Raw genomic sequence first — 26252 nt, 5'->3', positions numbered from 1 at the left:
TAAACTGTGGGCAGAAATACATTTTCCCAAAGGCTCACGTGAGAAAAAGAAGAGAAAACTGAGCATATCTGAGTTCAGTTTATTGGTGTGGCCCTCCACAAGGGTCAGTTTCTCATGTGGCCACTTTGGAAAAAATCAATTTCCCACCCCTGCTCTAAACACTAAAAACATGTGCTACAGCACTTCCTTTATAACTAAAGAGACAATGCCTCCCCACAATTCATAGTGACACAAACTAATCCATCAGCATAACTGACACAGATAGTGACACAGATTATTGTCACAGATTATACTGTTGTTAACATTGCTTTTTCATTTCATCCCACAACCTGCTCATATATTTCAAACTTTGAACAGCAGCCTGTTAAATCCACAGCAACACTATCATTATTAGTATTAATAATGATAGCTGTATTAAAATCTGCTACCTGGATTCATGAAGGTAAAAATGATTTATAAATATTCAAGTCAGAATTATAAGGCATATTAAATTATCCCAAGTTGATGTAAGGGTTACCATGATTCAGTTTGGAATAAGTTGGATCTCCTGCAACATTTTAAGCTCTTAGGTAATAACCTTATTTACACAGTAAAAGAAAGGTTGTGAGCTAATTGGGCTCATTCATGGAAAATATAAGTAAACAAGATGAGCAGCTAACATTGCAAAATTCCTCTTTATAGGGCTTTTATTCCTGTCTATTTAAAGATGCAAACCAATGAGGTGATATTTCTCACTGGTGGTTCTCTTTATTTGGCCAACCCATAAGAAGACATGGAGTAAATTTAAGTTAGTCCAGACGCTTTTCTTTGCAAGCTCCTTTGACTACGATGACCTGGATGACTGAGAACCTTCACAGACACATGGAGTAAAGTAACTATCTACTGTAGTTTCAGGCCCACATAAAAACCAAAGTAAAGCAATTTAAGTAAAGTAATTTTCAGTGCTGTTGCCGCTTACCTTGCCAGTCTTGTGGTCAAACCACACCAGAGCGTGATTCCTGGACAGCACCTTGCAGTCGAAGGTGGCGTTGTTCTGGGCTGGCCGGCACCGAGCCACCGACCTGCCGATCTTGACGGGCTCATCCAGGTACACATGCCGCTCCTGGAATGGGTGCGAGTTGGGTCGGCAGGCGAATATTGCCAGCGCTGAAGGCATTGATTTTGGCTTGAGAGTATTACTCCAACCAGTGACGAGGGGCAAGTTTTCTTGATCCAGAGTGGCAGGTTTTTCTGGTGGAGTCCCTCCTCCAAAAAAAAATAGGAATAATCTACGATATCTGCGGCCTATCTGTAGGCTGAAATGTTAGTCCTCTAATCTTCTAGGCACTAACTAGTAAACATGGTCCTCTCTTGTGTGTGAGAAATAAAAAACAAACCAACAGGTATAAAAAAAGACAGGACATTCCCCTCACTGACTGCCCACCGAAGCTACATAACGACGCTTATATGTGACAGCAGGCACTATGTACAGACCAAGCTGCCATGTGTCAAGACATACATGAGTGAGTATAGCACTGACAGCCCCTCACGTCCATCAAACTCCTTCTGTGCTGACTAAACTGTCTGTTTAACGTATATCAAGAGCAGTAGGTCCAATTATTGCGCGCTTCTGAGCTGTGTTGTCTTCTCTTGCAGCAAGCTAACAGCAGGCACACACCCCAGCGTTCATCACCCTATACACACATACACACAACACACACGCGTCTGTCATTTACTAAAGTGTCATCTATAAGTGTAGTTGACATGTATGGGTCTTCATAATCTGAGTGACCTTGTTGCCCTGATGCAGGGAACCTTAGCTACCTTCCTATCTCCCTACCTTCACCACTCCCTCCACCAGAGAACACCTAGCGAGCCCGAACGCCAAAACACCCCTGAGTTATAAAACTAAAGCAGCTCAATGCCCACTCTTCGTCTGAATTAGTCAGCGGAGACGTTTCAAAACCATCCACCGGGATGAACAGGGGAGGATTATCTGGTCGTCTTGTGCAACTAAAATGCTAATTGGCTAACTCGCTGGTGGACAGGCGAAGCGCTAACTCTCTTTTGGCGTTGTACTAGAAAGCTAGGTTAGGCTAGGCTAATGAGTACTGACAAAGTTATCTTCCAGGTCCACAAATTTTTTCTCCCCATCTTTTTCAACCAGTCCGCTTACCGAATGGATACGGTATACCATCCCTGTCACCTGGAGTAAATAAAAGCAACACGCTAGCGCTTCTTTTTGCTAATATAGAGCTCTGCAGGCGAGCGTTAGCATTGAAGGGAGCTACCTAGCAGCTAGCCGGCTAACTGACAGTCAAAGCAGAAACCGACGCGGAAAAATCCGGGGAGTTTCTTGACTGCGGGTCCTCACGCATCACACACCAGTCCGATTATTTTCTGGGGAAAGCCCCAGTAAGAAACACAAGTTATGCCGCTGTCGTCTGTTGCAGTGTACCTCGTGGTTGCCGCTATAAGTTTTATATTAATGCCGTCGCCTTCCAACAGTTTTGTGGAAGGAATCTAGAAGAAGTTGTCCTCCTCCGCAAGTCCCAGCCGCCATACTGTAACTAGAGAGCAGACAGCGGTGGTGCGTTCACTGAACGATAGACAGCCGGAGGGATACGTTCACTGACCAGCTGACATGAGCACCACCCACTGCTGAGCTAAGTCAGACTCGGAAAAAGTAATGAGCTTAAAAGATAAATACATAGATACAAACAGAATTATGAATTATTAAAAATATATAACATGATTAACACTGACGATAAAAATGTAAGCACTTTTTTAAATGTAAAAAAAAGTAGATACGAGTAACGTGTTACAAAGTTGGTATTAAAGCACAACATATTTCACATACAAACACCTCTTCAAATAATAATGACAAAGAAAATTACTTTATACCAAAATCCTATAATCTGTTTACATCCTCTTTGCAAGAGTTCACATAATAATCTAAACGTATTGCACAAAGATTGCAGGACTAGAAACCACCCAGACAGTGAAAATACCTCAGATTAACGCACAAATACAAATATGGCTAACTCCCTCAGAGCTCAAAGGGACGTGTGAGGAAATTCTACTATAGACCCAAATCTATTTCTACTTAGTTTATATACAGAAGAACACAAATATATAAGCTAACATAAAAGCTAGAAGCACTGTTTTGGTGAAATAAAACCCTCATAAACCAAACGTTAAACACAAGATAAAACAAATGATGTCAAATCTTCCATGAAACGGTATCATGAAAGTCAAAAGGGCTGAATTTTGTTTAGAATATGGATCTATGAGAAAAGATGCTTTTTTGTAAACCACACAATTTCTCTGTTATGTTGTTTTGTTTTTATCCTTTGCTATGGTTTAAAGGTTAAGGTTAAGGTTCTTTATTTGTCACATGCATAGTTATACAAGTATAACACACAGTGAAATGTAGCCTGAGAAAAACATTATATATATATATATATATATATATATATATATATATATATATATATATATATATATATACCGTGCAGGGGCCTGTCCTTCCATGATGGTTCCTCGTCTCCCTCCTCTTTCTTGGGTTTCTGCTGCCTGAGGTATTCACTGAGCACTCGGTCAGTTGGGGCCATCTTCCCAATGTATTCTTGGATGTTCGTTGTCTCATCCTGGACTGTGGTGCTGACACTCACCAGTCCCCGGCCCCCTTCCTTCCGCTTAGCGTACAGCCTCAGGGTGCTGGATTTGGGGTGAAACCCTCCATGCATGGTAAGGAGCTTTCTTGTCTTTATGTCAGTGGCTTCTATCTCCTCCTTTGGCCAGCCTATTACCCCAGCAGGGTACCTGATCACGGGCAGGGCGTACGTGTTGATGGCCCGGATCTTGTTCTTACCATTCAGCTGACTCCTCAGGACTTGCCTGACCCTCTGCAGGTACTTGGTGGTTGCAGCTTTTCTTGCGGCCTCTTCATGGTTCCCATTCGCCTGTGGGATCCCCAAGTACTTGTCACTGTCCTCTATGTCTGCAATGTTGCCTTCTGGTAGTTCAATCCCCTCAGTTCTGACTACCTTCCCTCTCTTTGTTACCATCCGACTACACTTCTCCAGTCCGAACGACATTCCAATGTCATTGCTGTGTATATATATATATATATATATATATATATATATATATATATATATATATATATATATATATATATATATATATATATATATATATGTGTGTGTGTGTGTGTGTGTGTGTGTGTGTGTGTGTGTGTGTGTGTGTAGTATATACATTGGGTGAATGTGCAGTAGTAGCAGCAAGCAGGTGAATTCTGTACATTAATATGAATAGACATCTGACTATTTTACAGGATAGACAATATAATCATATTTAAAATTAAAGGAATTGAAACAGGTTTCCCTGTTTTACTGGAGTGGGTTTTTTTCTTTCAAGAACATGGACTCATTTGTGTTAAATATGAAAACTGGATTATTGTTCAGTCTTTTTTTCAGAACCTTTCTTCTTGTTTTTTGTTTTTTTCATTGTCCATTACACAGGCCTGAATATATTAATTGCTTAAGAAATATGGAAGTCCTAATAAATGGTATAATCTAGAAAGAAAAAACAGAACAGATTTGTATCTACTTTACTTAAAAAAATCACCTGGTTTCTTTTCAAGTACCTTTTTGATTCTCATCACCTGCAGTTTATTAATCAGAGCAGTATATTTGAGTTTGCATCAGACGGACATCATCCCAGCAATGCAGCTTAGGGAAAGGACAGCAGGTTGGGGGTGGTTTTAGAGGAGATCATATTCTGCTTCTGGCCCCAGAAATGTCCCTGTGGTGCTCTGGTGAACAGACAGCTGAGAACAAATCGATGGTGGATGAGACTGTAAAGCAGATAAAAAAATAAAGCAAAGCTTTGCTGTTTTTTCTTAGATTCAGCCATAATTTATAGGACATGTGACTAAAGTATTCATAATTACTCTCCATAAGTGTTTGGAATTTTCTGCATCAATTTTTTTATTGGCTGTAAGGAAATATAAAAATTATATAATTGTTGCTTCTAGCAGCTGAACTGTGACCAGGCTTCAGTCTACACACTTCACTGAGAAAAGAAGGGATAAAAGTTTAATTGAACAGTTTGAACACTAACTTTTAAGAATGGGGATGTTGTTGTTTCATCAGCTTTTGGGGAAAAACACTTTTCTTGAAAGAGACAGACAGGTTTGGTGCTGTTCTCATTCATATTAAGTTAGTCAAGAGGTCGCAGGCATTTTTTTTATATTCCTTAAAATGAAGGAACTTTTTTTCTGTATTGAAACTTTTTCTCAGAGTTTATTGAGTTGTTGCCAGTTTCCTAACTAATCTGAAGCCATTGTTGCTAGTCCTTCTTGTTTTCAATCAGCCTCAATAATACAGCAGAGCTGTTACGAAACATGCAGAGACTTTCCAACATGATCAGAAACATATCTGAACCATTAAAAGTGCCACGTGCACATTAAAGCAAATGACTTCCTCAAAACAAGAAACCCAAAAAGCAGCCTGATGTCAGACAGAGTTATCAACTCCTTACACTCTGAAAGTGAGAAATATTCAATGCATTCCACATTTTTTCCAGTTTCACCTACTTCCAAAGTGTATGGAGAAGAACAAGGGGCTAAAGAGGTTGAAGATGTAAAGCATTGCAGCCTGTGGCTTTTAGTGTCAGGAATAACACTGTATAACACTCCACTTAATGCATCCCTTCTCCAGTGATCAAATAAAACCTACACCCATCCATTCACACAGACTGAATATATAAATATTTGCTTGTTTTTTGTTTGTTTCTTTTTTGTGGTAAAAATGTTTTGTTATCTGTAAGTAATTCCTCTTTTCCTCTAAATGTCCAAGACTGGGTAGGTTTGATAAGATCAGAATATTTAAATTCTTGCATGGCTGTTTAGCTTAGTTTTCCCTCATATTACTAAAAATCAATCTTCACAACAAAATCCCAGCAAGAAAAAAGTATGTTGAGCTATGTAAGCCAGTCAATTTCTTCATCACAAGAAAAGGGCATAAGACCTTGTACTGTTGCTTGAGATCTCAGTAGGTCTAAGAGGGCAGAGGATTGAAACAGGATTCACTTTGGGATCAGACTGATCATTAGGCTGTTCCAAATATACCAGAGTGAAGGACGAGATAAGAACTGAGTGACTGACAGACTCCTGCGATGTAAACATCAGACCTTATAGGACAGTGATATTAAAGTCATTTTAAACTGTGGGCCACAAACATGCAGCCCATTTTGATGTGAAGTGAGCTGGACCAGTGAAACAGTATTTCTTAGTTTTTCTGTATGATAAAGAAAAGCTGCAGTCATAGATCAAATAAATGTGTCACTATGACTGTTTGGGCTTAAACTGTAAGAAATAAATGTGTAAAATTACAGAAAAGGTTCTGGTAGATCATTTCCCAGACTGTGCTGTAAAACAGAAAGGTTCTGTTCTTTACGGAAAGATCATAATTTCTATAGCTGATAGTAAAAAAAAACAGGACCTTTTCTGTTATTTAATTTTGTCTGTTACTTAATTACAGATAGTATGGCAAGTTTATTTATATAGCACAATTCAACAGCAAGGTGATTCAAAGTGCTTTACAGAGACATTAAAAAACAAAAACAAATAAAAAAGCATGATTTAAAATGGAAAAAAAGAAAGGAACAGTAGATAAAATCAGTAGTTAAAATGTAAGTTTTGAAATATAATTTGAAGTATAATTAAGTCCAGATCCCAAATTGGATTTGGATTATAATTAAGTAACAAATACTATACATATACTATAAACTAATAGATTTTGCACAAATACAGCAAATACTTTGGTGCAATACGAATGGCCATGGGAGAAGTTTATCAGCAAGAGGAACAGTTAAATTTATTAAAATACAGCGCAGTCCAAAATGTATGCCTTACTTCACATTTTCCAAAGCCGTCCAGTGGGCCAGATACTGTAGCGGCCCAATTCTGGCTTCTCTGCCTTATATTTGATACCCTTGTTATAGGTTTTCATTTTGAAGTTTTGGAGTTTTCCTGTAAAGTGTTCCTGGTGCAGGTTTTTTTTTGTGGGATAGACCCCATCGTGGTCCCTGCGTTGCCTAGCCCTCCTGCAGAGAGAGCAGAGCACCAGCTGTCACTGTGCTAACAGTCTGACTATTATATGAGATTTAACAGCATCTTACTGTGTTTAGCTTCTTAGCCCAGTTTGACATCACTATGTCCATTTAACAGAGGCTGTTTGTGGGATACAAAGCCTTAGAAGCTGAACTCCATTACATCTTAGTTTAATTACAACACTCTTTAGTGATCTGATAAATGTTGGGGTTTGTGTGCTCCCAGACCTCATTCATTGCATTTCATTATCTATCAATGCAAAGTGTTGTTTTTTTATATTTAATGTATTATCACTAATGTCAGGTTATCAATGTGAATATTTTATATTTGAAATTGTATACAAAAACATAAGAATGTATAACTATTACATTCATTATAACTTACATGTTTGTACCATGTGATATTTGAACATCCCCAAAAAGGCCTCACTTGGACTTTGGATTTTTTTTATTAATTTATTTTCTGTTTAGTTGATAACTTAGCTCTTTAGTATGCACAGGTGTTTCGTTTTGTTTCGTTATGTTTTTTTTTTCTTGGGATAAGATATACTTTATTTATGAAAAAAATACAATAGAAAAATGGGAGCAAAAATTACAAAAAATCATAATAAAACACGAAAAAAGAATAATTGTGTTAAAAAACTAAACATATGACAATAAAGTATGTAAAAAAGCAATGTACATTTACATTTATTTAGTGACAGATCAAATACTGTTTTCTGTGGCTCAAGATATAAAATGCAAGAACAATTAAAACCAAGTCATTTAGTATGAATTGGTTTAAATTTGCATTACTTTACTGAAATCCAGTACTGCTCATTTTGTGGAAAAATATCTTATTGACTTGATTACTATTCTTACCCATAAGTAGACTAATTTGCATCACAACTTAGGCCACCAAGGTTTGTTTGTGCCCTCTGTTTGCAGTTTGGTTCATCCATCTGCTTGCTCGGTGATAGAGCTATTAAAGGATTTAGATAAAGCTGATTTACTGCCTTCAGAGTCAGGCTGTAATTGAAGACGTGATTCATTCAGTGATGGGAGTTATACTTAGCAATGTGGATGTGTGTGGGGGGGAGGTGGTGGAGTGGGGGAGTTCAGATCACAAAGAATGAACTGTAGCTAGCGCTGCCAGCAGCAGGTGTCACTAAGGAATATATTATCGTATATAGTAATATGAAAATGATCTTAATCATCAACATGTCTATCTACAGGTGGTCTGTAGTGGTACAACTGAATCATTTGACCACCTACTCAATTCATCAATGGGCTTTGATCAGTGGTTGTTGATCAATGGTCATAGAAACTTGCATATTAATGCTCAAGGAACTGGCCTCACAGTCCATTGTTCATTGAATGAGCTAGTTTCAGTCATTGTCCAAATGTACTGTTTAGGTTGGGGAAACCTGCAGTCAGCTGAGACTGAAGAAGTCACTTGGATGAGTGATGAAACATTTCTCCACTGAAAACGCTACGCGCAGATGAACAGAATCAACCTTTTGGGATTTACTTACCTGGATGACTAAGCATGCATCAAGACATTTTTTCAGTGTTTTTATTACTGCTAATTTCTGCAATTATGTCATTCACCAAAAACAATTCCTTTACATTCATAGCAGACAAAAAACACTTCTTCAGAGCCATGGTATAGAGGACCTGCTTTGTATGTTTTGTCTCAGTGTAAGGAGTATAAATATATAACCCCAATTTACCACTTCACTGCCTCCATCTCTTCCTGTTTGCAGTGTCCTTCTCTGTCACACCAACCCCTGCATGTGCCTACTCCCATGAACCTTCTCTGTGCTGTTCCTCTTTTCCTCCTGCCTGGAAGCTCCTTCTTCAAAATCCTTTGCATAGTATATCCAACATCTGCCCTCCGCTCATGCTCAAACCATCTCAGCCTGAGGTGTTCCTTTAATCTCGTCAATTCTAATGTCAAATGGAAAAGAAATAAAGTTTTTCCTTCATTCCTCAGGCATCCTCTCACTCTCCAAGAATGTGTTAACCAGTCTGGTTAAAAAGTCCCCTGTTCTCTCTCCTAGACATCACCATTCCTTTACAGGTATGTCACTGGACCAACTGCCTTTTCACTCTTAATTTTCTTCATCGCTCCCTTCATTTCCTCCTTACCGGTCCTATGCACTTCCTGATTATCTTTCTCTCTATCTGTCCTCCTCTCTCACTTATTTTCTTCAGTCATCTGCCTCTTGCTAAAATTGTTTATTTCAGCCCAATATGTGCAAAACATACAAAGTTAATTTGCACAAAAACAACAATCAAACAAAAGAACTTTTTGGATTTTACCCAAGGTTCCTGCCAATGTACATCTTACAGCTTATTTAGAAAAAAAATACACCAAACAAACAAAGACGTTTAGCTTTTTTTTTATTATTGCATTTTAATATATGGTGCAGATGTTCCCCTTAATCAATTGCATATACTGTCATAGGTCTTTCGTGTATTCGTAGTATTTTAAATTTTGCAGCTGTATCTCTTATCTTAGACCAGGAGTGTTTCTGAGCCAGTTCAAGTACAATCTGAAAACACCCAGCTGAGCCACTACCAAGATCTTAAGAAAGATGAAACCAATCTGGTATCAAAATGAGGAGCATTGAATTTCTGCTACTGAAACACTGTGATAACCACTGACTTCATCGCTTGCACTTTACAGTGTGTTGAACTACACCTGTTGTCAGCCTGTGTCTGGGTTTGGCCACTGGGCCATGTTTGACACCTCTTACTTAGATTATTATCTGTATAAAGCACTTTGTGACTTCTATTTTTGAAAACTGCTACATAAATAAATAATTTTTTAAAATCTCATAAACATCTCTTAATTTCTACATATAGTTTAGGTTTATATTTAGGTTTACTAGCTTTGAATTTTTTGCCTTAACTAGGTTATGCTGTGACTTAGCAGGTCTAATGTTTGACTTTGGATCTCATAATTTTGATTTTAAAAGCTTTGATTTGAAAAGAAAAATCTCTTCTATCCTGTTTTATGTCTTTTTAAAAATTTCTTTTTATGTCTGTGTGCAAACCATTTGGAAAAAATTAGACCAAATATTAAAAACAACTACGTAATTATTTGTTTATTGATTTTATATGGATTATTTAATACGGCATGTAGAAGTCAGCTCAGGGACGTTTGTGCGTGATGACGTTGCACAAAGAACGTAATACGTTGCTGCTGAAATGCTAATTGGAAGCTAAGTGGCTACTTTCTGCACCCTCCTTGTCTCCTGTTGTTACCTGCGGACAAGTTGGCCTGAAATACCATTAAACATATTTAGGAAACGGTTAACATTCTTCAGAGCATCTCTGTGTCCGGTGTCGGGCCGTAGCTATGGCTCTGCAAGGCCCGGAGGAGCTGGGGGAGCCGGTCGAAGAGTCGGAGGATCTGGACGACCAGGACGCTAGCAGCATCTCCCCGGCGGAGGAAATAACGCTACCCCCCGGGCCTGGAGGCGACGAGGAGACGGAGGAGGCTCTTCTGCTGCCCTGGGACCGTTTCTCCGCCTGGCTGCACTGCATTTGTGTGGTCGGCTTCGACCTGGAGCTCGGACAGGCGGTGGAGGTGAGACAAAAGTATCCGCCGGGGACAGCGGGGTCATGTTAAACTCAGTGAGGCTACAAATGTCTAAGTTAGCAGTTTTTTAGGCTTGGGCTAATTCTTGGAGGGGAGTGAACAAATCACTTTCATTAGCTGCTTTCATTTTGCCACTCTTTGATTTAACAATGATTACACGAGTACACACGCGCTTCACAAAACTAGCAGAACATTTTACTGTAGGATCACTTTATGACAATGCCGAGCTTACGGGGAAGCGTGTTTGGTGTCCTTAGCTGAAGTTAGTCCGTCCCAGCAGCCACTGCATCACTCAGGCTATAACTTCAAATGGACGTATTTTGCAGAAAGTTGCATATTTAAAAAAAAACTAAAAAAAATAATTCAACTTAAAACGGTACCCAAATGTTTTGAATCCTACTGAAGTCACAAAGGCTAAAAAATTCCCCAACACCTGTTGACCTCACAGGAGTTATAGAAACACACATTAATCAGTTACCTGATAACAATGTTTAAATGAAAAACAACTATGCAGATTCAGACTTCTTCAGGTCTTTCTGTTTCACTTTCTCCAGGGGACTGAGCTACACTAAGACTACAGAGCATTTCATCATTTTGATTTACTAATTGGATATAGTACTTAGTACGGTAAATTCATCAGCAGTACTATCAGCAGTGCAGCACATGGATCAGCATATTTGTTTGTTTGTTTTTTTAATGGGTATATCAAAATTTTACTTGATTTGAATTAGTAGTGGGGGGAAATCAATACAGCATAGTATCACGATACTGTAATGATATAGGAATACCAGATACTGATTTTTAAATATTTAAAATACTCTGGGAGTACTATGAACAAGATGGCTCATTTCATGCTTCACCGTGCTGAGGTAACATTAGCTGAACAAACTTAACATTAAACTGGTTCAACCAAAACCACTGGACACACTTAGCTTGACAAAGCTAAGCAGTTCAGGAGGCATCCTTTCTGCAGACAGTTGCAGTCTGACTTGGACTGACTGAAAATCGCTGTCAGAGAGACTGTCGAAGGTATGTAAATAATTGCTGTCTAATTTATAAATGCAGAATGATTGCCAATGTTTGTGTAAAGTTGGTCAGAAGGTTCCTTTGTGAGTGCGCATGCGCCATTAGCGTGCTGCCTGCTGTAACCCCTAATTTCCCTCGGGATGAATAAAGTATTCTGATTCTGATTCTGATTCTGAAGATGCTGCTGTTGCTCTGAATGAGTCTTTGTCAACGAGCACAACTGGAAGGGACTCAACTCAACTAGCTGCTAGCTGGTTAAGAGCAATTATAATAGTTGATTAAAGCTGCAAGCAGCGTTATGAGGGCCCTCGCACCCCCGGCGCGTCGAGCCACGCCCAACACCTAAAACCAGCACGTCCGATCTGATGTCACATTGATGGAATTCATGCATTTAACCACCAGCTAACATTTCAACTCATTCATTCATGATTAGTTAGTCGTTCCACTAGGTGGCGCTCTAACCATTATGTACAAATGGCATAACAAACACTTCCGAGCTCGAGTCTAATCACACCTGAGACGTTTGGGAGAGATTGGACATTGTGTTTTTGAGTGACAGCAGATTACTGCTTTTTGGCGAGTGATTCAAACTCTAAGTGCCGCCATAACCACCCCGTTTCCCTGGACGTAAAAAGCTTCGCAATTTAACATCACAAAGGTCTTTAGATTCCACACACTGGAGAATGGTTCAATATGATGAAATCCCTTGGAGGAGTTCGTCAAAGTATGAAGCCTGAAAAGAGGGGAAAATGTCGCCAAAATTGCACATTAATTTTAAAATGGCTGACTTCCTGTTGGATTTGGGATATTGCTCCAAGAGACTTTTTTGTACATCTTGATATCTCCTATAAGCCTACCAGGTTTCAGATTCATACATAAACCACAGAGCAGGGGCTGATATTTTGAAATATTGTAGGGGGCGCTGTGGAGCCATTTTGCGCTATTCAATGAAAATGATGACATGACAACAAAGTCTTCATCACATTGGAGGTGTGTGCCAAATTTCAAGCCTCTATAAACTTTCCAAGCCCCTCAAAAGCCACTTCATCTTTCATGGTGGACCGCGTTGCCACCAGGGTGCGCCGTTCAGTTTAAAGTCACAATTTCTGCACTGAAGCATCATGAGGGACTGATGGTGATATTCACCGCTTTTGAGGTGGCCACGATGAACCTGTGAAAATCAGTACAACAAAATTAAAGCCATGACATTTCCTGTTGCCACTAGGTGGCGCTGTCCGTATTTCCGACAATGGGCACATCAATCTGTTCAGGGCGGGTCTGACATCATGCCTGTAAAGTCTGGTACTGATCAGACTGGATTTCATTGAGTTATACTAATTTGTTTCTTCATGGCGTGACATCAAAGTTCGCCATGCTGCTGGGGTCACACCCTTTGGCGAAAAGTCACAGTTTACACTGTAACCCAAGACCAACTCCTTAAGGCTTTCCTGGAGAAATTTGAGGCTGCAGATGTCACCCTTCACTATACTGTACCCCAAAGTGTAAAACATGACATTTCCTGTTCCCACTAGGTGGCGCTGTCCTTGATGTCAAATATGGCAGTTGAAATATGTTCAGGGGTGGAGCCTTATCATATGTGTGCTCTTTGGTCCAGATCGGAACATGTATGACAGAATGAGAGGCAATAAGATTTTCATGGCGAGTCATCAAAATTCGCCATGGCGCCACGGCCTCATAGTATTGTGAAAACTCAAAAGCTCCGCAATTTAACATGGCACAAGGGTGTAGTTGACACTGTCCAAATTTGAAGCTTATACGACCAAATCCCAAGGAGGAGTTCGTTAAAGTACAAGGCATGGAAACGGTAAAATCAGAGCCAAAATGTCACCTTCAATCCAAAATGGCGGACTTCCTGTTAGGTTTGCGTCAATGGGCCCACAGACTTTTTTGTTCGTCTTGGCATGATACACATGTGTGCCAAATTTCATACATGTAGCTCAAACGATGTGGTCGTAGGGCTGCATTTAACAAGGCATAGGTGGCGCTCTAGAGCCATTTCCCAGTGCTCATATGTAAAACCATTAAAATACGTAAATTTTCACCAGACCTGACGCGTGCGCAAAATTTCAAGAGTTTTCGAGCATGTTTAGGCCCTCAAAAGGGCGATTCATTTGCCGGAATAATAATAATAATAATAATAATTAAAGCTGCAAGCAGCGTTATGAGGGCCCTCGCACCCCCGGCGCGTCGAGCCACGCCCAACACCTAAAACCAGCACGTCCAATCGATGTCACATTGATGGAATTCATGCATTTAACCACCAGCTAACATTTCAACTCATTCATTCATGATTAGCTAGTCGTTCCACTAGGTGGCACTCTAACCATTATGTACAAATGGCATAACAAACATTTCCGAACTCGAGTCTCATTATGCCTGCGACCTTTGGGTGAGATTGGACATTGTGTTTTTGAGTAACAGCAGATTACTGCTTTTTGGCGAGTGATTGAGAGTCTACGTGCCGCCATAACCACCCCGTTTCCCTGAACGTAAAAAGCTTCGCAATTTAACAACACAAAGGTCTTTGGATTCCACACACTGAAGAATAGTGCAATATGATGAAATCCCTTGGAGGAGTTCGTCAAAGAACGATGCCTGAAAAGAGGGGAAAATGTTGCCAAAATTGCACATTAATTTTAAAATGGCTGACTTCCTGTTGGATTTGGGATATTGCTCCAAGAGACTTTTTTGTACATCTTGATATCTCCTATAAGCTTACCAGGTTTCAGACTCATACATAAAACACAGAGCAGGGGCTGTGATTTTGAAATTTTGTAGGGGGCGCTGTGGAGCCATTTTGGGATATTCAATGAAAATGATCACATAACAACAAAGCCTTAACCACATTGGAGGTGTGCGCCAAATTTCAAGACTTTTTAAATTTTCCAAGCCCCTCAAAAGCCACTTCATCTTTCATGGTGAACTGCGTTGCCACCAGGGTGCGACGTTCAGTTTAAAGTCACAATTTTTGCACTGAAGCATCACAAGGGACTGATGGTGATATTCACCGCTTTTGAGGTGGCCACGATGAACCTGTGAAAATCAGTACAACAAAATTAAAGCCATGACATTTCCTGTTCCCACTAGGTGGCGCTGTCCGTATTCCCGACAATGGGCACATCAATCTGTTCAGGGCGGGTCTGACTTCATGCCTGTAAAGTCTGGTACTGATCAGACTGGATTTCATGGAGTTATACTAATTTGTTTCTTCATGGCGTGACATCAAAGTTCGCCATGCTGCTGGGGTCACACCCTTTTGCGAAAAGTCACAGTTTTCACTGTAACCCAAGACCAACTCCTTAAGGGTTTTCTGGAGAAATTTGAGGCTGCAGATGTCACCCATCACTATACTGTACCCCAAAGTGTAAAACATGACATTTCCTGTTCCCACTAGGTGGCGCTGTCCTTGATGTCAAATATGGCAGTTGAAATATGTTTAGGGGTGGAGCCTTATCATATGTGTTCACTTTGGTCAAGGTCAGAAAATGTATGACAAAATGAGAGGCAATAAGATTTTCATGGCGAGTCATCGAAATTCGCCATGGCGCCACGGCCTCATAGTATTGTGAAAACTCAAAAGCTCCGCAATTTAACATGGCACAAGGGTGTAGTTGACACTGTCCAAATATGAAGCTTATACGACCAAATCCCAAGGAGGAGTTCGTTAAAGTTCGAGGCATGGAAATGGCAAAATTAGAGCCAAAATGTCACCTTCTCTTCCAAATGGCGGACTTCCTGTTGGGTTTGCGTCAATGGGCCCACTGACTTTTTTGTTCGTCTTGGCATGATACACATGTGTGCCAAATTTCATACATGTAGCCCAAACGATGTGGTCGTAGGGCTGCATTTTACAAGGCATAGGTGGCGCTGTAGAGCCATTTCCCAGTGCTCATATGTAAAACCATTAAAATACAAAATTTTTCACCAGACCTGGCATGTGTGCAAAATTTCATGAGTTTTTGAGCATGTTTAGGCCCTCAAAAAGGCCCTTGTTTGGGGTGAATAATAATAATAATAATAATAATTAAAGCTGCAAGCAGCGTTATGAGGGCCCTCGCACCCCCGGCACGTCGAGCCACTGCCAACACCTCAAACCGGCACGTCCGATGTGATGTCACATTGATGGATTTCATGCTTTTAATCACCAGCTAACATTTCATCTTATTCAACCAGGATTATAGTCATGCCACTAGGTGGCGCTCTAACCATTATTGACAAATAGCATAACAAACATTTCCAAGCTCGAGTCTCATCACACCTGCGACCTTTGGGAGAGATTGGACATTGTTTTTTTTAGTGACAGCAGATTACTGCTTTTTGCGAGTGATTGAAACTCTACGTGCCGCCATGACCACCCCGTTTCACTGAACGTAAAAAGCTTCGCAATTTAACATCACAAAGGTCTTTAGATTCTACACACTGAAGAATGCTTCAATATGATGAAATCCCTTGGAGGAGTTCGTCAAAGTATGAGGCCTGAAAAGGGGGGAAAATGTCATCAAAATTACACATTAATTTTAAAATGGCTGACTTCCTGTTGGATTTGGGATATTGCTCCAAGAGACTTTTTTGTACATCTTGATATCTTACACAAGCTTACCAAGTGTCAGACTCATAGATGAAACACAGAGCAGGGGCTGATGTTTTGAAATATTGTAGGGGGCGCTGTGGAGCCATTTCGCGCTATTCAAGGAAAATGATCACATGCCAACAAAGCGTTCATCCATTTGGAGGTGTGTGCCAAATTTCAAGCCTCTATAAACTTTCCAAGCCCCTCAAAAGCCACTTCATCTTTCATGGTGAACCGCGTTACCACCAGGGTGCGCCGTTCAGTTTAAAGTCACAATTTTTGCACTGAAGCATCACGAGGGACTGATGTTGATATTCACCGCTTTTGAGGTGGCCACGATGAACCTGTGAAAATCAGTACAACAAAATTAAAGCCATGACATTTCCTGTTGCCACTAGGTGGCGCTGTCCGTATTTCCGACAATGGGCACATCAATCTGTTCAGGGCGGGTCTGACATCATGCCTGTAAAGTCTGGTACTGATCAGACTGGATTTCATTGAGTTATACTAATTTGTTTCTTCATGGCGTGACATCAAAGTTCGCCATGCTGCTGGGGTCACACCCTTTCGTGAAAAGTCACAGTTTTCACTGTAACCCAAGACCAACTCCTTAAGGCTTTCCTGGAGAAATTTGAGGCTGCAGATGTCACCCATCACAATACTGTACCCCAAAGTGTAAAACATGACATTTCCTGTTCCCACTAGGTGGCGCTGTACCTGGTGTCAAATATGGCAGTTGAAATATGTTCAGGGGTGGAGCCTTATCATATGTGTTCACTTTGGTCAAGGTCAGAAAATGTATGACAAAATGAGAGGCAATAAGATTTTCATGGCGAGTCATCGAAATTCGCCATGGCGCCACGGCCTCATAGTATTGTGAAAACTCAAAAGCTCCGCAATTTAACATGGCACAAGGGTGTAGTTGACACTGACCAAATATGAAGGTTATGAAATCAAACCCCAAGGAGGAGTTCGCAAAAGTTCGAGGCATGGAAATGGCAAAATTTGAGCCAAAATGTCACCTTCTCTTCCAAATGGCGGACTTCCTGTTGGGTTTGCGTCAATGGGCCCACAGACTTTTTTGTTCGTCTTGGCATGATACATATGTGTGCCAAATTTCATACATGTAGCTCAAACGATGTGGTCGTAGGGCTGCATTTAACAAGGCATAGGTGGCGCTGTAGAGCCATTTCCCAGTGCTCATATGTAAAACCATTAAAATACAAAATTTTTCACCAGACCTGGCATGTGTGCAAAATTTCATGAGTTTTTGAGCATGTTTAGGCCCTCAAAAAGGCCCTTGTTTCGCCTGAATAATAATAATAATAATAATAATAATAATAATAATAAGAAACGGAGCAGATACAATAGGGCCTTCGCACTCTCGGTGCTCGGGCCCTAATAATAATAATAAGAAACGGAGCAGATACAATAGGGCCTTCGCACTCTCAGTGCTCGGGCCCTAATTAAAGCTGCAAGCAGCGTTATGAGGGCCCTCGCACCCCATCGCGTCGAGCTACGCCCAACACCTACAACCAGCACCTCGGATCTGATGTCACATTGATGGAATTCATGCATTTAACCACCAGCTAACATTTCAACTCATTCATTCATGATTAGTTAGTCGTTCCACTAGGTGGCGCTCTAACCATTATGTACAAATGACATAATAAACATTTCTGACCTCGAGTCTCATCACTCCTATGAGCTTTTGGAGAGATTGGACATTGTGTCTTTGAGTGACAGCAGATTACTGCTTTTTGGCGAGTGATTGAAACTCCACGTGCCGCCATGACAACCCCGTTTCCCTGAACGTAAAAACCTTCACAATTTAACATCACAAAGGTCTTTAGATTCCTCACACTGGAGATTGGTTCAATCTGATGAAATCCCTTGGAGGAGTTCGTCAAAGAAGGGTGCCTGGAAAGAGGGCAAAATGTTGCCAAAATTGCACATTAATTTTAAAATGGCTGACTTCCTGTTGGATTTGGGATATTGCACCAAGAGACTTTTTTGTACATCTTGATATCTCCTATAAGCTTACCAGGTTTCAGACTCATACATAAAACACAGAGCAGGGGCTGTGGTTTTGAAAGTTTGTAGGGGGCGCTGTGGAGCCACTTCGCACTATTTAATGAAAATGATCACATGACAACAAAGCCTTCATCCATTTGGAGGTGTGTGCTAAATTTAAAGCCTCTATATTCTTTCCAAGCCCCTCAAAAGCCACTTCATCTTTCATGTTGAACAGCGTTGCCACCAGGGTGCGCCGTTCAGTTTAAAGTCACAATTTTTGCACTGAAGCATCACGAGGGACTGATGGGAATATTCACCGCTTTTGAGGTGGCCACGATGAACCTGTGAAAATCAGTACAACAAAATTAAAGCCATGACATTTCCTGTTGCCACTAGGTGGCGCTGTCCGTATTTCTGACAATGGGCACATCAATCTGTTCAGGGCGCGTCTGACATCATGCCTGTAAAGTCTGGTACTGATCAGACTGGATTTCATTGAGTTATACTAATTTGTTTCTTCATGGCGTGACATCAAAGTTCGCCATGCTGCTGGGGTCACACCCTTTCGCGAAAAGTCACAGTTTTCACTGTAACCCAAGACCAACTCCTTAAGGCTTTCCTGGAGAAATTTGAGGCTGCAGATGTCACCCATCACTATACTGTACCCCAAAGTGTAAAACATGACATTTCCTGTTCCCACTAGGTGGCGCTGTCCTTGATGTCAAATATGGCAGTTGAAATATGTTCAGGGGTGGAGCCTTATCATATGTGTGCTCTTTGGTCCAGATCGGAACATGTATGACAGAATGAGAGGCAATAAGATTTTCATGGCGAGTCATCAAAATTCGCCATGGCGCCACGGCCTCATACTATTGTGAAAACTCAAAAGCTCCGCAATTTAACATGGCACAAGGGTGTAGTTGACACTGTCCAAATTTGAAGGTTATGAAATCAAACCCCAAGGAGGAGTTCGTTAAAGTTCGAGGCATGGAAACGGTAAAATCAGAGCCAAAATGTCACCTTCAATCCAAAATGGCGGACTTCCTGTTGGGTTTAGGACATTGCCATAATAGACTTTTTTGTTCGACTCTGAACGTTATATAGGTGTACCGACTTTCAAACATGTAGGTCATACCCATATCGGGGGCTCGCGTTTTTCATTTTTCTAGGTGGCGCTACTGAGCTAATTTTCCCTGGCCATGTCTGAGAACATTAAAATACGTAAATTTTCACCAGACCTGACGCGTGTGCAAAATTTCATGAGTTTTCGAGCATGTTTAGGCCCTCAAAAGGCCGATTCATTTGCCGGAATAATAATAATAATAATAATTAAAGCTGCAAGCAGCGTTATGAGGGCCCTCGCACCCCCGGCGCGTCGAGCCAAGCCCAACACCTAAAACCAGCACCTCCGATCTGATGTCACATTGATGGAATTCATGCATTTAACCACCAGCTAACATTTCAACTCATTCATTCATGATTAGTTAGTCGTTCCACTAGGTGGCGCTCTAACCATTATGTACAAATGGCATAACAAACATTTCCGAGCTCGAGTCTCATCACGCCTATGAGCTTTGGGAGAGATTGGACATTGTGTTTTTGAGTGACAGCAGATTACTGCTTTTTGGCGAGTGATTCAAACTCTAAGTGCCACCATAACCACCCCGTTTCACTGAACGTAAAAAGCTTCGCAATTTAACATCACAAAGGTCTTTAGATTCCACACACTGGAGATTGGTTCAATATGATGAAATCCCTTGGAGGAGTTCGTCAAAGAACGTTGCCTGGAAAGAGGGGAAAATGTTGCCAAAATTACACATTAATTTTAAAATGGCTGACTTCCTGTTGGATTTGGGATATTGCACCAAGAGACTTTTTTGTACATCTTGATATCTCCTATAAGCTTACCAGGTTTCAGAATCATACATAGAAGACAGAGCAGGGGCTGTGGTTTTGAAATATTGTAGGGGGCGCTGTGGAGCAATTTCGCGCTATTCAATGAAAATGATCACATGCCAACAAAGCCTTCATCCATTTGGAGATGTGTGCCAAATTTCAAGCCTCTATAAACTTGCCAAGACCCTCAAAAGCCACTTCATCTTTCATGTTGAACAGCGTTGCCACCAGGGTGCGCCGTTCAGTTTAATCTCACAATCTTTGCACTGAAGCATCACGACGGACTGATGGTGATATTCACCGCTTTTGAGGTGGCCAAGATGAACCTGTGAAAATCAGTACAACAAAATGAAAGCCATGACATTTCCTGTTGCCACTAGGTGGCGCTGTCCGTATTTCCGACAATGGGCACATCAATCTGTTCAGGGCGGGTCTGACATCATGCCTGTAAAGTCTGGTACTGATCAGACTGGATTTCATTGAGTTATACTAATTTGTTTCTTCATGGCGTGACATCAAAGTTCGCCACGCCGCTGGGGTCACACCCTTTTGCGAAAAGTCACAGTTTTCACTGTAACCCAAGACCAACTCCTTAAGGCTTTCCTGGAGAAATTTGAGGCTGCAGATGTCACCCATCACTATACTGTACCCCAAAGTGTAAAACATGACATTTCCTGTTCCCACTAGGTGGCGCTGTCCTTGATGTCAAATATGGCAGTTGAAATCTGTTCAGGGGTGGAGCCTTATCATATGTGTGCTGTTTGGTCCAGATCGACACATGTATGACAGAATGAGAGGCAATAAGATTTTCATGGCGAGTCATCGAAATTCGCCATGGCGCCACGGCCTCATAGTATTGTGAAAACTCAAAAGCTCCGCAATTTAACATGGCACAAGGGTGTAGTTGACACTGTCCAAATTTGAAGTTTATAGGACCAAATCCCAAGGAGGAGTTCGTTAAAGTACAAGGCATGGAAACGGTAAAATCAGAGCCAAAATGTCACCTTCAATCCAAAATGGCGGACTTCCTGTTGGGTTTAGGACATTGCCATAATAGACTTTTTTGTTCGACTCTGAACGTTATATAGGTGTACCGACTTTCAAATATGTAGGTCATACCCATACCGGGGGCTCGCATTTTTCATTTTTCTAGGTGGCGCTACTGAGCTAATTTTCCCTGGCCATGTCTGAGAACATTAAAATACGTAAATTTTCACCAGACCTGACGCGTGTGCAAAATTTCATGAGTTTTCGAGCATGTTTAGGCCCTCAAACGGCCAATTCATTTGCCGGAATAATAATAATAATAATAATAATAATAATAATAATAATAATAATAATAATAATAATAATAATAATAATAATAAACAGAGCAATTACAATAGGGCCTTCGCACTGTCAGTGCTCGGGCCCTAATAATAATTAAAGCTGCAAGCAGCGTTATGAGGGCCCTCGCACCCCCGGCGCGTCGAGCCACGCCCAACACCTAAAACCAGCACCTCCGATCTGATGTCACATTGATGGAATTCATGCATTTAACCACCAGCTAACAATTCATCTCATTCAATCATGATTATAGTTGTCCCACTAGGTGGTGCTCTAACATTTACTGACAAATGGCATAACAAACATTTCCTAGCTCGAGTCTCATCACGCCTATGAGCTTTGGGAGAGATTGGACATTGTGTTTTTGAGTGACAGCAGATTACTGCTTTTTGGCGAGTGATTGAAACTCTACGTGCCGCCATGACCACCCCGTTTCCCTGAATGTAAAAAGCTTCGCAATTTAACATCACAAAGGTCTTTAGATTCCACACACAGGAGATTGCATCAATCTGATGAAATCCCTTGCAGGAGTACGTCAAAGCACGGTGCCTGAAAAGAGGGGAAAATGTTGCCAAAATTGCACATTAATTTTAAAATGGCTGACTTCCTGTTGGATTTGGGATATTGCTCCAAGAGACTTTTTTGTACATCTTGATATCTCCTATAAGCCTACCAGGTTTCAGATTCATACATAAAACACAGAGCTGGGGCTGATGTTTTGAAATTTTGTAGGGGGCGCTGTGGAGCCATTTTGGGATATTCAATGAAAATGATCAGATGACAACAAAGCCTTCGTCACATTGGAGGTGTGTGCCAAATTTCAAGCCTCTATAAACTTGCCAAGACCCTCAAAAGCCACTTCATCTTTCATGGTGAACAGCGTTGCCACCAGGGTGCGCCGTTCAGTTTAAAGTCACAATTTTTGCACTGAAGAATCACAAGGGACTGATGTTGATATTCACCGCTTTTGAGGTGGCCACGATGAACCTGTGAAAATCAGTACAACAAAATTAAAGCCATGACATTTCCTGTTGCCACTAGGTGGCGCTGTCCGTATTTCTGACAATGGGCACATCAATCTGTTCAGGGCGAGTCTGACATCATGCCTGTAAAGTCTGGTACTGATCAGGCTGGATTTCATTGAGTTATACTAATTTGTTTCTTCATGGCGTGACATCAAAGTTCGCCATGCTGCTGGGGTCACACCCTTTCAGGAAAACTCACAGTTTTCACTGTACCCCAAGACCAACTCCTTAAGGCTTTCCTGGAGAAATTTGAGGCTGCAGATGTCACCCATCACTATACTGTACCCCAAAGTGTAAAACATGACATTTCCTGTTCCCACTAGGTGGCGCTGTCCTTCATGTCAAATATGGCAGTTGAAATATGTTCAGGGGTGGAGCCTTATCATATGTTTGCTCTTTGGTCCAGATCGGAACATGTATCACAGAATGAGAGGCAATAAGATTTTCATGGCGAGTCATCGAAATTCGCCATGGCGCCACGGCCTCATAGTATTGTGAAAACTCAAAAGCTCCGCAATTTAACATGGCACAAGGGTGTAGTTGACACTGTCCAAATTTGAAGTTTATAGGACCAAATCCCAAGGAGGAGTTCGTTAAAGTACAAGGCATGGAAACGGTAAAATCAGACCCAAAATGTCACCTTCAATCCAAAATGGCGGACTTCCTGTTGGGTTTAGGACATTGCCATAATAGACTTTTTTGTTCGACTCTGAACGTTATATAGGTGTACCGACTTTCAAACGTGTAGGTCATACCCATACCGGGGGCTCGCGTTTTTCATTTTTCTAGGTGGCGCTACTGAGCTAATTTTCCCTGGCCATGTCTGGGAACATTAAAATACGTAAATTTTCACCAGACCTGACGCGTGTGCAAAATTTCATGAGTTTTCGAGCATGTTTAGGCCCTCAAACGGCCAATTCATTTGCCGGAATAATAATAATAATAATAATAATAATAATAATAATAATAATAATAATAATAATAATAATAATAATAAACAGAGCAATTACAATAGGGCCTTCGCACTGTCAGTGCTCGGGCCCTAATAAACAGAGCAATTACAATAGGGCCTTCGCACTGTCAGTGCTCGGGCCCTAAATATTAATTTCTGTCTAGGTAGACATTAACAGATGTGATTTTTGATGGTGTATAACAGTTAATTGTGCATTATCAGAAACAGATTGCATGTAATTGCCAACTTGACCTCATTCAATCACAGACTGATAGCAGGCTTACTCTGACTTACAGCAACATTTGTGAGTGGTTCTAATGACCATTTTGGTGTAGTTGAAGATAACGTTATCTTATTAGATAAAATATAAATATTGACAAAGTTTAACTTAAGGAGATAATTTGCTGTTTTTAAAAAAAGTGATAATTCGCAATATATGTTGTGAAAATGCAGCACATCACAAAATGTTAAAAATAGCAACAGTATCATATTTTGAGAGAAATATTTTGTTAATATTGTATCGAGGGGTGTCTGGTGATTCCCACCTCTAACTTGACTATAGATAAAGTTCAATTTTAAACTTTTAGATAAATGCAAGATACATTTTTTAACTGGGCAAATATTAACAAATTTTGCCATGAAAAACTGAAAGGACTATAAAAGTTTTGTTTTAAAATGTTTAATAAAACATTTTAAAACAAATCTCAACACAAGTATTAAACCAAAATGTTGTCATTGATACATTTCTAGTTTGAAAAATATAAACACTGTAGATTGTTTTTATACTAAAGGAAATCTAAAATTGTAAAAGTACAGCTATTTTTTTTAAGTGCTTAAAATGGGAACACTTAGAACTACAAAAATTGTGTGTATTGTGTAAACAATTAACATTATTCAGTAGTTTAAAAAAATTATTTGATTGAATTTGCTCACTTCTGTGTGTGTTTGTGGGTTTTTATTGGGTTGTATTTATTTATTTATTCATTTATTTATTTATTTTTATGGTGTAAGAAATCTTCATTGTAAAACATAATTTAACTTTTATGTTTTAGTTTTTATCTTTGTCTCTCAGTCACATTAAAATCAGTTTATAACATCCTTGCATTGTATTACAGTTTTCCAGTTCTTTTTACAGTTTAACAACATAAGCACAGCACATAATAGAGGCTGACCAAAGTTTTCAGTTGTGCGTTTGTGAGATTCTTCTTTGGGTAAAGTGTTGTTTGTTTGTTTTTTCTCTTTCAGGTCATTTACCCTCATCATTCCAAACTGTCGGAGAAAGAGGTGAGTTACACTGAATTTATTCTTTATTTTTTTAAAGAAAGGTTTGTTTTTGGAACATTTATCGACATGTTAAAAAGCATCACATGTTGATGGATTGATTCACAAAGGCCCATTCTGAGGCAGGCAAAGCCTAGTATGGGTATGTTAACCTGAGCTGATGTAATAAAAGAGGTAAGGACATAAACTAAATATTTGCTGTTCTTTCAGAAAACAAGCATCTGCTACCTTTCATTCCCTGACTCCAACTCAGGTGAGTTTGTGTTTCAGCCTTTTTCTCTTATCTCGCATCCACCAAACTGGGGCTGGAGCTGGTTCTAATGCAAATCAAGATCCAGTTTTGCCTCGTTGCTTTTTCAGAACCATTCTACAGTTTGACAGGCTTGATGACATAATTAAGTACCGTTACTGTCACATGTTATTGAACCAAAGCATGGCGGATAAAATCTGTGGCCTGAACTAGGTCATCTAAAACGGACAAATACACGCACATCCTCATCAGAAGAGCTCACGCACTGCACGTTTTTTGATTTGCAAACTAGATACTATACAAAATAGGCACTCTTTCTGCACCTCTGTAGTCATGAGAGAGACATGTTACATTATTGTTTTTTTTTGTTTTTGTTTTAACAGCTTTCAGATTTTTCATCAGTGATGGAAAAATTTGCTAACATCTGGTTGGGTGCTGCTTGAAAAGACCTAGTTTATACAAGGTGTTGGCTGTAATGCTAGGTGCAGCTCTTTCCAACTCTGTGTGGGATGTGTATAAAAATGGTTGTAATTCCTAAACAGTCATTCCTGTAGTTAATGCAATACTCCTTCTAAACACTTTGGATTAAAGCTGAGAGTCTACACTTCAGTCACATCTTGATTGTTTGAAATCCACTGCATAGGTCCATAAATATTTGGAGAAGTAACTGTAGGTGGATGGATATCAGCTGAACAGCATTAAGTCATAACATTTTTTACTTATTCTTTTTTTTTTTTTTTGGTAACTTCAGTATCTTTTTCACTGATACTCTTAGATTTTTTTTAAATTACTAAAATATTAAATGTAAGATAGATTACGGTATAGTGGTTAGCGCACTCACCACACACCCATGTACAAACACCACTGTGGCTTTGTGTGTTTGCCCGCAGGTGTGTGTTTTAGTTTACTGAGTCAGAGGGGGGTGAAGCTAAAGGAGCCTGCTGCCCTCAGTTTGAAGACAGGATTAGGACAGACTGCTTACAGGGCTGCTATATATATCTCTCACTGTAGGTGTTTGTCAGAGAGAAAGGGGGAGAGAGACATTAAACTGAGGAACTGCAGCTCTCTTTCTCTGTGTGTGTGTCGTCCATAATTTAGCCTTGCATCCTGAACAGATTTGGCATAATTTGTCATTAATCCACTTTGGGAATTCAGAATAAATGGTGACAGATGAATATTTTTTTTGTGCTCTTTATTTGGAA

At 40.2% G+C, this 26252-nt stretch overlaps 2 protein-coding genes across 10 annotated transcripts in view; one reads left to right on the top strand and one right to left on the bottom strand.

Moving 5' to 3' along the window:
* slmapa (sarcolemma associated protein a) overlaps positions 1-2579 on the bottom strand; it is an 87001-nt gene extending 84422 nt beyond the window's left edge. For 8 of the 9 annotated variants that reach the window (XM_004548806.4, XM_004548805.6, XM_004548807.5 and 5 more), the window contains exon 1: positions 959-2579. In XM_004548806.4, the coding sequence (XP_004548863.1) occupies positions 959-1156 (198 nt within the window). In that variant the 5' untranslated portion in view covers positions 1157-2579. The remainder of the gene's footprint in view (positions 1-958) is intronic. The other variant, XM_004548811.5, reaches the window with a different exon arrangement.
* Positions 2580-10265: 7686 nt separating this feature from the next.
* The window catches only part of dennd6a (DENN/MADD domain containing 6A), a 34075-nt gene continuing 18088 nt past the window's right edge, over positions 10266-26252 (top strand). The window contains exons 1-3 of the mRNA XM_004548804.4: positions 10266-10675; positions 24765-24803; positions 25011-25053. Coding sequence (XP_004548861.1) covers positions 10445-10675; positions 24765-24803; positions 25011-25053 — 313 coding nt within the window. The 5' untranslated portion in view covers positions 10266-10444. The remainder of the gene's footprint in view (positions 10676-24764; positions 24804-25010; positions 25054-26252) is intronic.

Source organism: Maylandia zebra, linkage group LG5 (genome assembly GCF_041146795.1).
Source record: "Maylandia zebra isolate NMK-2024a linkage group LG5, Mzebra_GT3a, whole genome shotgun sequence".
NCBI lineage: Eukaryota > Metazoa > Chordata > Actinopteri > Cichliformes > Cichlidae > Maylandia > Maylandia zebra.
This window is presented reverse-complemented; position numbering and strand designations above follow the sequence as displayed.